At 37.6% G+C, this 16,178-nt stretch overlaps 1 protein-coding gene across 2 annotated transcripts in view; it reads right to left on the bottom strand.

Annotated features, from left to right (window-relative positions):
• Positions 1-8,409: 8,409 nt before the first annotated feature.
• ABCD3 (ATP binding cassette subfamily D member 3) overlaps positions 8,410-16,178 on the bottom strand; it is a 65,437-nt gene continuing 57,668 nt past the window's right edge. For both annotated transcript variants that reach the window (XM_019752533.2, XM_074335165.1), the window contains 3 exons: positions 14,647-14,751; positions 11,929-11,985; positions 8,410-9,859 (listed from right to left, as the gene is read on the bottom strand). In XM_019752533.2, the coding sequence (XP_019608092.1) occupies positions 9,782-9,859; positions 11,929-11,985; positions 14,647-14,751 (240 nt within the window). In that variant the 3' untranslated portion in view covers positions 8,410-9,781. The remainder of the gene's footprint in view (positions 9,860-11,928; positions 11,986-14,646; positions 14,752-16,178) is intronic.

Here is a 16,178-nt window from a genome sequence, read left to right as displayed (position 1 = left end):
TAGTAAATAATGGACAAAGAAATGGAAAATGTTTGTACATGGAAAAGGGAGCCACACTCTGAGTGCTCTGAGTGCAGAGGACGAAAGTGGAGGAAAAATTAATTTGCCTTCTGAGAGATCTCAAGAGGCTCCGACGTGAGGATTTGCCAGATAAGTCAGAAGAGACTCTTCAGACAGGAGAATGTTGTCGTCATGTGCAAAGGAACAAGAATCAGAATACTGAAGTTCTCAATAGCAAACTGGATATAAGAAAAGCAATATAAGAGGAGAATGACTATTAAAAAATTTTAAGGGAAAATGTTCTTCAGCTTAAATCCAGCATTCCAGCTGAACTTCCCCCCATGTATAACAGAGTAAGGATATTTTCAGACATATAAGACTTTAAAGAATTTTCCTCCCATGCACTCTTTCCCAGAAAGCTACTCTAGCACACGTTCCACTAAAAAGGGAGTAAATCTGAAAGAGAGAAAGATGTGGGACCCAACGCAGGAGAGTTTGGTGGCAGGTTGACAGATCAGCCGGCCTACAGAACCAGAGTGAAGGAGGAAGACAGAAGAGCCCAGGAAGACCATCTCTGGAAAGAAACAGAACATTGATATGATGGCACAACTGGAAAACAATTAAGAATTATTATCTGTTATGATAATTACAGCAGATAGAGCAAAGTTTAAGAAAAAGAAAAGGAAGGCAATCAGAGACTAGAGGGAAAAGACAGTAAGAAAGGAACACAGTTCTCTACTCGGCTCTGCAGTGAACAACATTATACAGTAAGTAGTCTCCCCTTATGCAACATCCCCAGTGGATGCCTGAAACCACGGATAGTACCAAATCCTGTACAGTATATGCTATGTTTTTTCCTATACATTCATACCTTTTCACTTGAAGAAAGCACTTTACAGATTCTCTTTGGCATATTCGAATTGCCATCATCACACTTCTTGTGCTTTGGGGCCATTTTTAAGTAAAATAAGGGTTACTTGGACACATGCATTGTGATACCATGACAGTCGATCTGAAAATTGAGATGGCTACTAACTGACTAATGGGCAGTTATCGTCTACTGCCCAGCCTGGATACACTGGAAAAAGGGACGATTCGTGTCCAGGGTGAGATGGAGCAGCACGGTGCAAGATTTCATTGCAATACTCAGAATGACACACAACTTAAAACTTATGGATTGTTTACTTCTGGAATGTTCCAATAATATTTTTCAGACTGCAGTTGACAGTGGTAACTGACGTGGAAGAAAGCGAAATGGGACAAGGGGGGTGGGGACTACTATACATTCATCAAAACGCAAACACTGATTGTGAATTTAAGATGAGTGAACTAGAACTTCTGCTGCATTTTGTTGGCTGCAGACATGTTCTATACATGGGCCACAGATGGCCCCACTGCATTAGTCTACAACGGCCTCCCTGTGGGTTACTCCTTCACAGTAGGTCAGGGCCAGCAGCCCAAAGCCCGCCAGGGCCAACGCGAATCCTCACACATACAACTACTTTAAATATAGTCCAAAAAAAACCCCCATATTTTTAGCCAATTAGAGCCTACCTGCTTTCCAAACCCTACCTACTTCACAAAACTGAATCAACCATCTGCTAGCCGTAAATAAGACAACCCTGTGGCTGTAACAGACCTGCGACTGCTGCTGCCCTTCGGAGCCGTTGCTGCTGATCGACATTCCCTTCCCCCGAGTCCCCTTGTCCTCGTCCCATCCCACACCTCCACCTCTGCAACTGAGTTTTCCTTAGTTCTGTCCGTTTGGATGTGTTTTGAGCCGATGTTGCTCAAAACTTCCCTTCTCATCTGGCCCTGTCCAAATGCCACCCAAATAGAGTTGTGTGTCACTGCCTCTTGATCCTGTCTCCTTCTTCGTCCACCCCCAAATCCCTGAATTTACCACAAGAAACTACAAAGGTTTGCAGGTACCAGGGGAGGGAATGTAGGCCGCCCTTCTCAATGCAGGATGTTGATCGCACACTGTAAAGAGCATATAGGATGGGCTACATCCTCATGGCACTGTCCTTGGCAAGTATGTTCTGTCACAAAGGTCAGTATACAATTAACTGCATGTCTATTTAGTAGCAACAATTAGAAAATGAAATGTTAAATAGATACAATTTACATGAGTATCAACAATCAAATGCCTAGTAATAAAGCTAATGAAAGATGTAAAACCTCTACAGAGAAAACTACAAACCATTACTGACAGAAGTTAAAGACGTCTTAAATAAATGAAGGAACCTATCATGTCCAGGGATTGGAAGAATTCTGCAATTGCTGGGTGCATGCTGATTAGGTCAAGTTGTTACTGTGTTTATGTGGGTTTTTGTTTGTTTTTTTGTTATTGTTGGATCAAGCTTTTATCATTATGAAATGTGCCTCTAAACTTTTAGAGATGCTCATTGTCTTAAAGTCTACCTTGTCTAACATAAGAACATTTATCTAATAAAAGACTCATACCAGAATATATAAAAATCTTTGTAATATCAATATGACAATTTAAAAAGGGGGGGGGTACAAAGATTTAAATGGCCATTTCAAAAAAGACATACAAATGGCCAATAAGCATGAAATGGGTTCAACCTCATTAATGATCAGGGAAATGCAAAAGGAAGCCAAATGATTTACTATTGAGGGCTAAAAATAATAATTTAATTTAATTTAAAACAAGTATTGGCAAGGACTGAGAAAACTGGAATCTCATACATTTATGGTGGGCATGTAAAAAATGGTACAACTACTCTGTAGAACAGTTAGGTAGTACATAACAAAGTTGAACATAATCCATTCCAAAAAAACATACACATATGCACCAAAAGATACACATAAGAATATTTATAAGGGCTATTCGGAATAGCTCCAAACAGAAAACCCAATGTCCATCTCTGATAGATGAATCAAGTATGGTCTATTGAAATAATGAAATATTGAGATCCAAGACGTGGAGTAGATAAATGCTGTGTTTTTCTCATCCCATGAACACATCAAAATTACAACTAAATTATAGAACAATTAGCCTGGAGAACCATCTGAAGTCTAACAGAACTTTTATAACTAAGGACATAAAGAAGGCCATGCTGAGACTGGTAGGAGGGACGTGTGGCAATTGAAAATTGGGAGAGCTATCTTGGCCACAGAGGTTCCCCACAAAGGGGCGAGGGACCCCAGCTACCCCACAACAGGCTCCCCAACCCAGAGTATTTGTGCCAGGAAGAGAAGCCCCCACAACTTCTGGCTGAGAACAACAGGGGATTCTGACCATCAGGTGGGAAGAAAGGCTGCAGGAGACTCAGACATCCTCTTTAAAGGGTCCCGGCAAGCACTCACCTTGGGCTCTGGCGAAGGAATGGTGACTCTGGGAGCTTCAGAGAAATATGTGACAGCCTGAGTTGTGTAACTTCAGGGCAAGGAATGGAGGTACAGTCCCCATTTTCCCCGTGTGACTGTGCTCCCGTGCAGCCAGCAGGAAGGCGCCATCTTTTCTGTTGAGCCCGCCCCCACACGGTCAAATCTGAATCTGATTGGCCTGGTGAGCTCCGCTGCTCCACCCTGCTGACTCACTGCCTCACCCGACTTGCCTTACTGCAGACTTTATCAGAGGTTGAAACTTATTAGTTGGGAAGTTGCAGCAGGCCTCAGAGTGTCCTGGATTTATGCAGAGCTACTCCAGACCTGGTACTGGTGGCAACCATCCTTGGTTCGAAGTATGGCTTCTCCCATGCACCACCAGGTACAGCACAGGGAGTGACCAACCATGGATTGCTTTGTGGCTCCTACCAGGTACTCCTCGGCCAGTCACAGGCAGTGACTAATCTGGGCCAGCACTGGAGACTCTCCCAAAAGACCCCAGAACCAACATACTTGGAGGTTGGCTTCAGACCACAGCAGAGAACCACCCAATTAGAACCAAAAGCAGCATACATAAAGGACGGTCTCAACTCAACGGGTACCAGAGCCCACTGGGGCAAATCCTGCTCCATGGGGTAAGTCCCACACACAGCAGCCCATAGTTGTGGATGTGGCCAAACCCCACAGCCATTCAGCCTGAGGGTCCATACCACCCACTGACATGACAACAGCACTTAAAAAACTCAACTATAAGAGGAGGGTACACACAACCCACACAAAGAACAATCCTGGAGCACCTGGCTCAGGTAACCAGGGAGATAGCGCTACTGGGCCCCATAGGACACCTATTACCTAAGGCCATCCAGCAAGACTGGGAGACATATTAGATCTACCTAATACATAGAAATAAACAGAGAGAGGCAGCCAAATGAGGGAAAAAACGTCCCAAATGAAAGAGCAGGAGAAAACTCCAGAAAAAGAACTAAACAAAATGGAGGCAAGCAACCTACCAGATACAGAGTTCAAAACAACGGTTATAAGGATGCTCAAGGAACTTAGTGAGAACTTCAACAAAGAAATAACAAGCATAAAAAAAGACATAGAAACCATAAAAAAAGACCCAGTCATAAATGAAGAATGCAATTATTGAAATGAAGAACGCACTAAGAGGGATTATCAGCAGACGAGATGAAGCAGAGGGTCAAATCAAGAATTTGGAAGACAAGGTTGCAGAAAACATCCAGTTGGAACAGCAAAAAGAAAAAAGAATCCAAAAAAAGTTAGCACAGTTTAAGAGACCTCTGGGACATCGAATGTACCATTTGCATCATAAGGATACCAGAAGAAGAGAGAAAGCAAGGGATTGAGAATGTATTTGAAGAAATAATGACCAAAAATTTTGCTATCCTGGCGAAGGAAATAAACATATAAGCCCAGAAAGTTTAGAGAGTCCCAGAAAAGATGAACCCAAACAGGCCCACACCAAGACACATCATAATTAAAATGGCAAAGGTTAAAGACAAAGAGAGAATACTAAAAGCAGCAAAAGAAAGGCTGTTACCTACAAGGGAGCTCCCATAAGACTGTCAGCTGATTTTTTAATAGAAATTTTGCAGGCCAGAAGGGATTGGCACAAAATATTCAAAGTGATGAAAAGCAAGGACCTACAACCAAGATTACTCTACCCAGCAAGGCTATCATTTAAAATCAAAGGACAGATAAAGAGCTTCCCAGACAAGAAAAAGCTGAAGGAGTTCATCACCATCAAACCAGTATTACAAGGAATATTAAAGGGACATAAGATGAAAAAAAAAAAAAAAAAAAGGCTCAAAAATATGAATAAAATGGCAATAACTACATATCTATCAACAATTGCTTTCATTGTAAGTGGATTAAATGCTCCAATAAAAAACACAGAGTGGCTGAATAGATAAGAAAACAAAACCTTTACATATGCTGCCTACAAAAGACTCACTTCAGATTGAAAGACACACACAGACTGAAAGTAAAGGGATGGAAAGTTATTTACTGGAAACGAAAACAGTAACAAAAAAACTGGGGTAGCAATTCTTATAACAGACAAAATAGACTTTAAAACAAAGCCTATAACAAGAGACAAAGAAGGACTCGGTAATCCCACTTCTGGACATTTTTCCAAAGAAACCCAAAACACTACCTGAAGGGACATATGCATCTATATCTTCATTGAAGCATTGTTTACAATGGCCAAGATGTGGAGGCAGCCTGGGTGTCCATCAATAGATGAATGGATAAAGAAGAGGTGATACTATGTATACAATGGAATATTGCTCAGCTATGGAAGGGAATGGGTTCTTGCCATCTGCAGAGGCATGGATGGACCTGGAGGGTATTGTGCCGAGTGGAGTACATCAAAGACAGATGCAATGTGATTTCACTCATACGTGGGATCTAAAAAACAAACTGAAAAAAAAAACCACACTGACTCATAGAGAACATTTTGATGTTTGCCAGATGGGAGCGAAGTTGGGAGGGGCGGTGAAAAAAGGGGAAGGGATTAACAAGTACAAATTGGTTGTTACACAGTAATCATGGTAATGTAGGGTGTAGCATAAGGATTATAGTCAATAATATTGTAGTAACTATGTGTCAGGTGGGTACTAGATTTATTGGGGTGATACAAGGGAGGGGGTTTGGAGGCAGGGTGAAAAAGGTGAGGGGATTAAGAAGTACAAATTGTTAGTTACAAAATAGTCATGGGGATGTAAAGCACAGGGAATATGGTCAATAATATGGCAATAACTATGTATAATTTCAGGTGGGTACTAGTCAGGGGGGTTACTTCTTAAATTATATAAATGTCTAACCATATGCTGTACACCTGAACTATAATATTGAATGTCAACCAAAACTGAAAAATTAGAAGGGGGGCAAGGTGAAGGGGAACAAGTGATCTAAATTTCCAGGTATAAAACAAGTTATGAGGATATAATGTACAGGAAAGAGAATACAGTCAATCATATTGTGATAACGTGGTACAGTGTCAGATGGTTGCTGGACTTATCATGGTGATCACTTCTTTAGGTATAAATGTTGAATAACTATGGTGTATACCTGAAACTAATATAATATTGCATGTTAACTATATATTTAATACAAATCTTTTTAAAAAAGAAATATTACACAGCAATAAAAGTGAAGGAATTATTGCCAAGTCTACAATGGCTCTGTCTCACAAGGCTGAGGGAAAGAAGCCACACATGAAAGGGTATGCAATAAATAAAGTTCAAAAACAGGCAAACTCATTAATGTGATAGCAGTCAGAATAGTGGCTTTAGGCGCCAATAATTGGAAGATGACCTAAAGGAGGCCTTTGAGGTGTGAACTGTGTTCGATTTCTTGATTTGACAGGTGGCAATGCACATGCACACTTTGCAGAAACTTATTGAGCTTAAGATTTATGGACTCTTCTGCATATTACAATACTGCAATAAAGGGTTTAATTTTTTTAAATGATTTAACTACACATGGAGGGTGTGGCAGAAATATGGGCCGTGGGAATGCCTAAAACTGATAAATCAATAAATAGCTATATAGCATATTGTTTAAAAAATAAAAACTACTTACCACAAAACAGTTAAAAGTTAAAAATGGTTGCCCTTAAGGGGTGGAAGGGAACTTCTTTTCAGTAATTTTTGGTACTCGATATTTTTTAAGTGACATGCATGTTTCTAGGTCAGAACATTTCAAATCTTCACAAAGGAGTAATTACTGATGTCGGTAAAATGTAAACAGTTTCCTACAACTAACAATGCTAAAATCTAATAGAAGAAAATTCACTTTTAGACAAATTATAAACATCAGGTTTAAAAGATAAAAAATTGTGTAAGGAAATGATAGATGCTATAGTATCCCCAATTTTAAGCTAAACGCTAATAATTAAGAAAGAGGTGAAGGGTGGCAGGATATGCCACTTCAAAATATGTCACTTTGGCATAAGGACTATTTTGAGCTAAAGGCACTTTACAAAGCAGATGCAAGATGAGCACCAACTCTCCCCTTTTTCTTGCTAAAAATGCTCTAAGCAACTGAGCTAACTGGCAGCCCACACTATTGCCTCCCTTTGTGCATCCTAGTCTTTAGGTTCTGCCACTTCTTTGGGTCTTCATTTCCTTAGGAGGGCTCCCATGTCACATAAAACTTAATTAAATCAACTTGTATGATTTCCTATTAATCTGTCTTAATTATCTGGCCCACCCAAAAACCCTAAGAGGGTGGAAGTAAAAATGTGCCTCCCCTGCAGAGGCAAACCCTAGGCACATTTTGTTCTGTTAACACACAGTAAAGAACCTTAGTTGTTTACATCCCTTGTTTCGCATTATATAGAAAGTAGCAGCTTGGTAATAGAACACAGAGTGATACACTTGGTATGCAGTATGTTTCTCACGGAAGAAACTTATTATGCTTTAGTTTATTCTTCAGATTAAACAGCCATTTCCCAGTGCAGTCTGTAGAAGATGCTAATAGGAATTATGTAGAAAAAGATGTTCCATGGTCAATCATGTCTTGGAAACACTGGGTTTCTTTATTGTGGGCCTTTTAGAACCATCATTCTGTTAATAATGTACACTGTGATTCTCCAGGAGAAGGATCTTCCTCTATGCCTCAAATGATGAGGCACTTTAACATTTGTTAAATTTAAAAAGAAAAAAAAATTGTTTTGAATATATTAGAGAAGAAATTAAACAGCTATTAGTAGTTTAGGGTAATCTAGAAATCTGAAAATCTCAAACTTCCTCCGTGTCTTAAAATCTTTCTCGGGACTGATAGTATCTTTTAAGTTCTTCTATTTGGTAGCATTTGTGAGGTACTCTATAGGTTTTAACTGGGTTGTCTAAAAGAGAAATTCATTCCACTAAAACCACATTTGACACAACTTTTTAAAAAAGACATTGGGTGCTAAAAAAGCTTTCTGAATATTAATTTATTTTTGTGTTTTTCAAGTCAAGACTGTATGAACTATGTATGAACTACTCAGTATTTAGATACAAGAATAAAAAGAACAAGCAAAAGATGTATAGGATATCGTTTTTGTTTTTTTAATCTGAACAGAAAATGAGGACATATATAAGTTTGCTAAAGAGAGTGGTAAAAATTGAATGTTATGTATTATGGAATCAGTACATCAATTTTATTTCGGTAACCGGTGGTTATTACAGTTAATTCTGCAAAATAACAAAACCAGTTATGCAGAAACAAGAATATAAAAACCCCTTTCTGAACCCCAGTTTGATGAAACTGATTTCATATCGAGCTTATTGATAATATTCAGTTTCAGTTTTCCCTGTGCAAATAATACATGTGGTCAATAATGGTGGTTTGGTGAGGTGAAATCCATTTCTCTTAGGACAGCTCAACATAATAACCCAAATATAAAAAAGTTATTAAAGATTCAGAGATAAATCAGTTCCTAGGGAACAGAATTCACCCATGTGCATAATAGTTTGATAACACATTTTTAAACATAAAATCACAAAGACAATGACGACACTGCATACTCAGTGCATTTCTCGGGCTCGTCTGGAGTTTACCATCATGGAGCCACCACACTTCTAATGAATGGGTTTCTAATGTATACAAATCTGTCCAATTTTTAAAAAATATCTAAAAATCTTTAAAACCTTGAGCTTGACATGTGAGGACTTTGTGTTTTAACATCCCAAACATTGGGAAGAATAGGCATGAAACACAGCAGCCACCCTTTGTAGGCAAGACTCCTTATACTTCTGTTGTATCTCCACAAAGAACCCTCAAAACAACTCAATGTTGCAGATTGAGAGGGGCACATTTATTATTTGGCTAAAGAAAATTCAAATGGCTTTCCTGGAGTCAACTCCAAGACATATACAAGTAATGAGTATAACTGTGGCAGCTAAAGCAATCTGCCACTGTATAATAAATGCTATTATGCAATGATGCTGTACATTTTGATAATACATTATGATTCGTTTGTTTCCCACCATCATGGGGCACAAGAAAATGAAACTCAAGACTATCTTCTTAGAACAGGACAAGCGATGACCCCAGTTTTAAATAGGGTTCTTCATTGAAGGAAAAGATAGAGCCATAAAAGTCAAATTAGCTGACTTCAAATGGTTTACATCCCAGGATGAATCACGTTACACTGATTTAAGCCCAATTTAATTCAGGCAGTTTTTTAACCACAAGAATAAGGTCATTCTTAGTACATATTAATAATTAAACGTTGCAACATATACACAATTAGCATACCCTATATAATATTAAATGTTTTAACACCTTGTTCTCGATTAGTTTATATTTAGTTAATTTGTTGCTTTTCTTTAAAAAAAAGCTGAACTTTATTTTACAATGTACTTTGTATTCCTGTGTTCTGTAATTTCATTGAAGCAGGTACAGTCCTCCGATTCTAAGAGCCAAACTCAACTGTATCTTCTGTTATCTGTTTAAATTCGTAATTGCCTCTGCCATCCATATGCAGGTAGTACTATGGGAAAGAAGGGGAGGAAATCAATGACTAAGAGACTTTCCCTTTTGTAAGGAATTTATGTAAAAGTTATTACACAAGAAAATGATTGCAAATGATTACTTTAAGCCACTAAAAGTTCAAAAGTTTATACTCAGAAATGCATACAGCTCTCTAAGGTAAAATTAAATGAAGAAGTCTGTTATTTTTTTTTAAATAGCAGCAATATAACTCTGCTTGGAATGGATATAGTACTTGCCCCTCTGAGCATTAAAATACCAGACTTCTTCATTATTTTAAAGATACCAAATCTATAAGCACTTTACAAATTAGAATGTTTCTGTACCTCCACAACCAAGGATCTAATTAATAGACCATAGGTAGCACTGTGCCAAGTGCTAGCCTGTTCCCTAGTAAAGGGCAGTCTTTACTACCTCCTTACCTGGCTTCCTAGTAGAAGAGCTTGGAATCTCTAACTTAAAGCTTTTTGTTCATTTTTGGATTTAGCAGAGGAGGAAAAGAGCTATAGAAATGTGCCTACCTATCCCATTGTATGAAGACACTTCAGACAGCAGTTACAAAGCCTTCTGTCTTTAGCGGCTTTTTATTTACAGAAAAAGACTTCCGTTTTCCATTTTCTATGTTGTTACTTCTCAGCTACTCTGGTCTCTAACATTGCAGTTTTCCTGTCCGCCCTCCTCCATGTGATCACTAGCCTGACGGTTATTCTGCTACTTGTCTCCACTTCCAGAAAAGGAGGAGAGGCAGAGTGCTCTCACTGACCAATAGCTGTAATGTTTAAACTTCTGAGAAAATACAAAGGTTTGCATATATTTTAAACAGCTTTGATTTCTAGTTATTTAATTTCTCTTTCATGAAAAGTGGGCAAATTATATGCCATGAAATAATAAAACCTATCTTTAAAAGTCACATGGCTATGTAGAATTTCTTTACATTGTATTCAATACTTTCATACAGGCCACCTCTTTGATACTCACGGTATCTATGAGACAGGCAGGCGAGGATCAATAAGTTTATTATATGAAGGAAACAAATGATGCAAGAAACAGTGGTGCCTGAGTCCAGATTTTTCTGACTTCAAGTGCCATTTCATTTTATCATCTGTACACTATCATCTAATCCATGGGTGCCTGAGAGTAGCCACAGTACTCTGTACCCCTCAGACACTTAGCCCAGTCTTGGCAAAAAAGGTGCTCAGTCAGCTGTGTATTTTATGGGACAAGATATTAGGTTGGTGCAAAAGTAACTGTGGTCTTTGCAATTATTTTCCACCTTTTAAACCGCAGTTACTTTTGTACCAACCTAATAGAGTTGTTCCAACTTTTCTCAAACCCTTTCTCTTACCTAAAATGTCTGTATCATATTTAGGAAGGAAAAACAAAGAGAAGAAGAAAGGAAAGAGGGAAGGGGAAAAAGAAGGAAAGAACAGGAAGTAAACTGGGTTTATTTTTAGGGTTTGATCATTTTACACTAAGAGCTGAAAAGAACTGCCTTACTGAGAATGGCACTGCTGGAATTCCAGAATACATAAACTATTTATACCAGCATAAACCTCACTATAATATCTTTGTAAATTATCGTGATGACCTAACAAATTCCACTTTACTACTGTGCGATCATAAACATAGCTGACATTACTCAGTTTCCCCCCATAGACGTCATCACTAAAAATGTCCCTAAACTTTTTGCAATCTTATCCTTCTGAAGACTCTTTCCCCTTTTGTCAATACTGGATGGTAAGAAAAAGTTTACTTAGCAATAGTTGTAAGAAGATTCTGCAAATTTTAGTCAGTTATTATACAATAGTCATTTATAAAATTGGAGAACTACTAACTGGTTCTCTAACCTCTCTCATATAACTAGGGAATATTTATAGATATTATAATTTTCAAAACTGACAGCTATAATATCATCTAAGAAAATCCTATTTCATTTTATTAAACTAGAATCACTTTAAGACATATGTATATAAGGGAATGTACAACAAGAATCTAAAACCATAATCATCAGAATTCACACATTTTAATAAAATAAACTTCATTGTATCATTCAGTGTGAGAAATACAAACCTCATGGTGTTTCCAAAGAGACTTCCTATGTGATACAGTGAAGAGGGTGATGCCGACCTAATACAAAGAAAATGACTTACTTAGGTTTCTATCAATAACACAGAGTACAAATTAAACCACTCTATATATTTTAAGCTATTAAGATGACTGTCTTTGATAGCTATAGTTAAAATCAATGTCAAAGAGAAAAATTAACAACTGATGCCAAATGTTCAAGGTACTATGAAGTACAGGTCATCAACCACATAATAAAAACCATGTAACAAGTGTCAGTAAAGTCCTTTAAGAAAAATAAAACTAAACTAACAGGTACTAGCATTATGTATTATTTTGTTTTGGGCAGAAAACATATATCCTAGCATATTTCCTATTTTATTGTAAAAAATATATGAAAAAACTATAAGAATAAAAATAGACAAAGGTCAAAATCTAGAAAATTAAATCCATATAGTACTGTCTACAGTCAATTTGTTTTACAAATACAGGGTCATAATCCTTTATTTGAAAACCCTTGTCTTACAATTCAGATTTTGGAAAAACAGTATTACCAACGCCAGAGGGTTCTGGGACAGAATTCTATAATTAAACATATGTTTCTGTAACAACACATGTGGGCACTAACATTAAGATAAATAAGAGAATTTAAATATCTTTTGTTAGTTTAGACCAGGTTTGGCTATCCAGTGAGCTTGCCAGAAAATAATGAAAAGTCTTTTGGTTTTAAAAACTTACTGGATTTTAGACTGAATAAGCATTTACAGATCTAGACTTCAGATTTTAAAAAAACACTTGTCTATGTAACTGTAGTTGCTCTGAATCAGTGGTTCTCAAGTAGGGGGCTGGTGTGTGTGTGTGTGTGTGTGTGTGTGTGTGTGTGTGTGTGTGTGTGTGTGTCTGTGTGTGTGTCTGTGTCTCTGTGTGTGTGTCTGTGTGTGTCTGTGTGTGTGTGTGCCTGTGTGTTTGCATTTGTGTTTATGTGAGAGAGAGAGAGAGAGGAGAGTTTGTCCCTTAGTGAACATCTGGCAACATCTAGGGACATTTTTGGTTGTTAGTGCTAAGATTGAGAAAACCTGCTCTAGATCACTGTTTCTCAAAATGGATTTCTTGAGGCCGACAGAGATGCACGCTGGGATATCCAGGAAATTCCCATCATGAGTTCTATATTTTATTGTCATTTTATATATATACACATATACACACACACACACATATATATTTTTTAATCAGCATAAATATATTCTGGGTCATTTCTATCATGAGATTTGAATGCCCAAGTTTGTGTTTACACTTCTGCTGGTACCAAGTGATGACTTAAAACTTAGAAACTTAAAACTTTAAATGTGTCATTAAGTTTGGCTGCCATGTGGAAAGGTTCTCAAATTGGCTAGGAACTGCACGACAAAATAAGTATATTATTAGTTAATAAAACATACATTGCAACTGTACAACACTTATCTGATTTTTGAAAACTCACTTCAGACATTATTTCTCTTTTCATGATTCTACAGTAACTGAACTAGATCTTGACTTCATGAGGCATTCTTTATAACAGAATTACTTTAAGTCAAAATATATAAGCAAAATTCAAAATGTAAGATCTAGACCTCAGATTACATCTTTCCATAATTATATCCCAAGCCAGTGGTTCAGTTTCAACAAAACAGTATCATGGGTCTCTCAAATGCTAAAACTTTGAAACTGTGTTTGATCTGTACTGAGTTTGTAAATTGCTATTGCTTGTGTAGTTGCATCAGCTCTAAGTTTAAGGAGCGCATACCTCATTGCAGGTTCATATATACTGAAGTGCTGCTATAGTCATACAATATAAATGACCACCTGGGGGCCCCATAAGAATTTTCTTCTTTTAAATGGAATCTGTGCTTTCTAGAATTCTGTTTCTTCTTTCATCATATGTCAGTGCATCTCAAACTTGAATGTGCATCTGAATCATCTGGGGATTTTGTTAACGTGCAGACTCTGACTAGGAAGGGCCCAAGAGTCTGCGTTTCCCACCAGCTTGCGGGTGATGCTGACACTGCTGAGCCAGGACCGCTCTGAGTAGCAGAAATTCATACTGTATGTGTGCAGCACGGCCTTTCACACTATTGTAAACTCCCAAAGAACAGTTACAAAGTGTTAAAACACTCCTGTATTTCATCTACTTACTTAAAACTGGATACCTGCTCCTTTTCTCAAAATCCAACAAGAGTATATAGATAGTAACAATTCCTCACAGAAAAAAACTCTACTTACTTAAAGAATGAAAATGATGTAGATAGCCTCAGAGAATGATGTAGATAGCCTCAGAGAACGCTACTAAAAGAAGCTTTAGTAAAATATTGCCCAGGCCAGAGGGAAAAAGTAGATAAATTAAAATTGCCAAGATTATTGTCAAGTTTTCTTGATTAAAAACACAAATGATATTCAGATGAAGTTAATGGACCAAATTAAGAAAATACCAGTGCAATTAACTCTGAGTATAGGGAATGAGGTAAAAGGCAAATAAATTCAAATGTATTGTGTGTTTTATATCTAAGACATGGCTAAAGAGAATTATATACAGAATTCATTCACCTTTTTCTTTTACTCATCTCTAATAATTACCAGTTTAAGATCTTTACTAAAGCGAGGTACCATCCTTTAATAGTTGTTTTGTTCCTTAAGAACTTAGAATCTTTCTTTGGGAGACACAGTGAACCCGGACCGTGGCGTACGTACCTTCCGACAATGGCTGTAAATGTAACCCTCCACGTCCACACTGACTGCACTTGTGCACTCATCCAAAATGGCAAACTGAGGTTTATGATAAAATAATCTTGCCATCTGAAATATAAAAAGCATTTTGTATAATCACATGCAGAAATTCATAAACTGAAACAGATTTACTTTAAGTACGCATTTACAATCTTGTAAAGCAAGTATGAAAATTATTCTAACTCAAAAGATCTATTTCCCAGAAATAAAAAAAAATATATGTAAACTTAATTGCTTTCATTATTTTCCCCAAAAAGGGGAGAAATGAATAAAATGTTGTTAAGAGGAAAACAAAACTTTTAGGACTGATGTGAGATGAAGTTGAGTTTTAAACTATTATTAAAGAAAGTTCTCTAAACAAGACTAAAGGGTACATATTTTAACCAAATCTTAGAATTCAGACTTATAGATGGCTCAGGTGCAAATATGTGTCTATTTTTAAATATTCGGTTGCTTAAGAAATGCCTATTAATATTAAGTTGCCAATTAATATTCCCACCAATCATTTTTGATTGTATCTGTTTTATATCTCTGTGGTCAATACTTGGTGTGCTCATTTTTTAAAGCTTCTGCTAATTTTATAAGTAAAAATTAACAAATAATTAAGTTGGAGAGAAGGTGGAAAAACACTAATAAAGACATTTAGCCTTTTTCGAGGAAGGATGACACACTATCCAAAGGCAGTAGACCTGTAGGGAGGTCAGGCCAGCCCAGTGCAAAGTGAAGGAAGAGGAGTGGTGTGTGACGGCATCCCACCAATGCCTGTCCTCTGCTCCCACGGAACTCCACAGCCTACCTTCAGCACCACACTTACCACATTATGTGGAAGTTTTCTCATCGTGTGCCTCTCTCTCTCCACTACGCTGTCAGCTACTTGATAGCACAATACAAGATTATGAAGTGACGCAGTATACAAACACTGCAGCCATGCTGCTGCCACCCACCATCCCAACCCCCACCAGCTTTATTTTCACTAGCTACCCTTGCTTGGCAAGCTACTTAACCGTTCAATTTCCCCTATTAAATGGGGCATTCACAGTTCTTACCTCGCAGCACTGTTGTGAGAATTAAATGAGATAACCTGTGTACAGTGCTTAGCATACTGCCTGTCATCTAAAGCACTCAATAAAAATCAGCTATCACTTAACTGAGATAACAGCGTCTCTTTTTTCTTTAAGAAGATATGAGTTACTCTGCTGAGAGTGGTGGAGAAGGTAATGGGGTAGAAAGCCTGAGACTGGTAGTTTTTAAATGATTACCATGAAAAATGAAAGAGGGGAAAAAATAAGTAAAATGATTGCCAAGCCATGCTGTGAGCCCCTGTAAGACTGGAAACCATGAAGTGTGGTGGTACCAATCCTTATCGTTCTAATGCTGTTCAGCAGCGCTCAGAAGCCTATGCACACAAATGCCAATGAAAACAACAGCTCTGGGGTTGGGGTTTAGGTACTATGAAGAAACAAAAAGTGGGAAAGGAGTTAAAAGGAAGGGATATT

The sequence above is a fragment of the Rhinolophus sinicus genome, linkage group LG06 (assembly GCF_036562045.2).
Source record: "Rhinolophus sinicus isolate RSC01 linkage group LG06, ASM3656204v1, whole genome shotgun sequence".
Lineage (NCBI taxonomy): Eukaryota > Metazoa > Chordata > Mammalia > Chiroptera > Rhinolophidae > Rhinolophus > Rhinolophus sinicus.
This window is presented reverse-complemented; position numbering and strand designations above follow the sequence as displayed.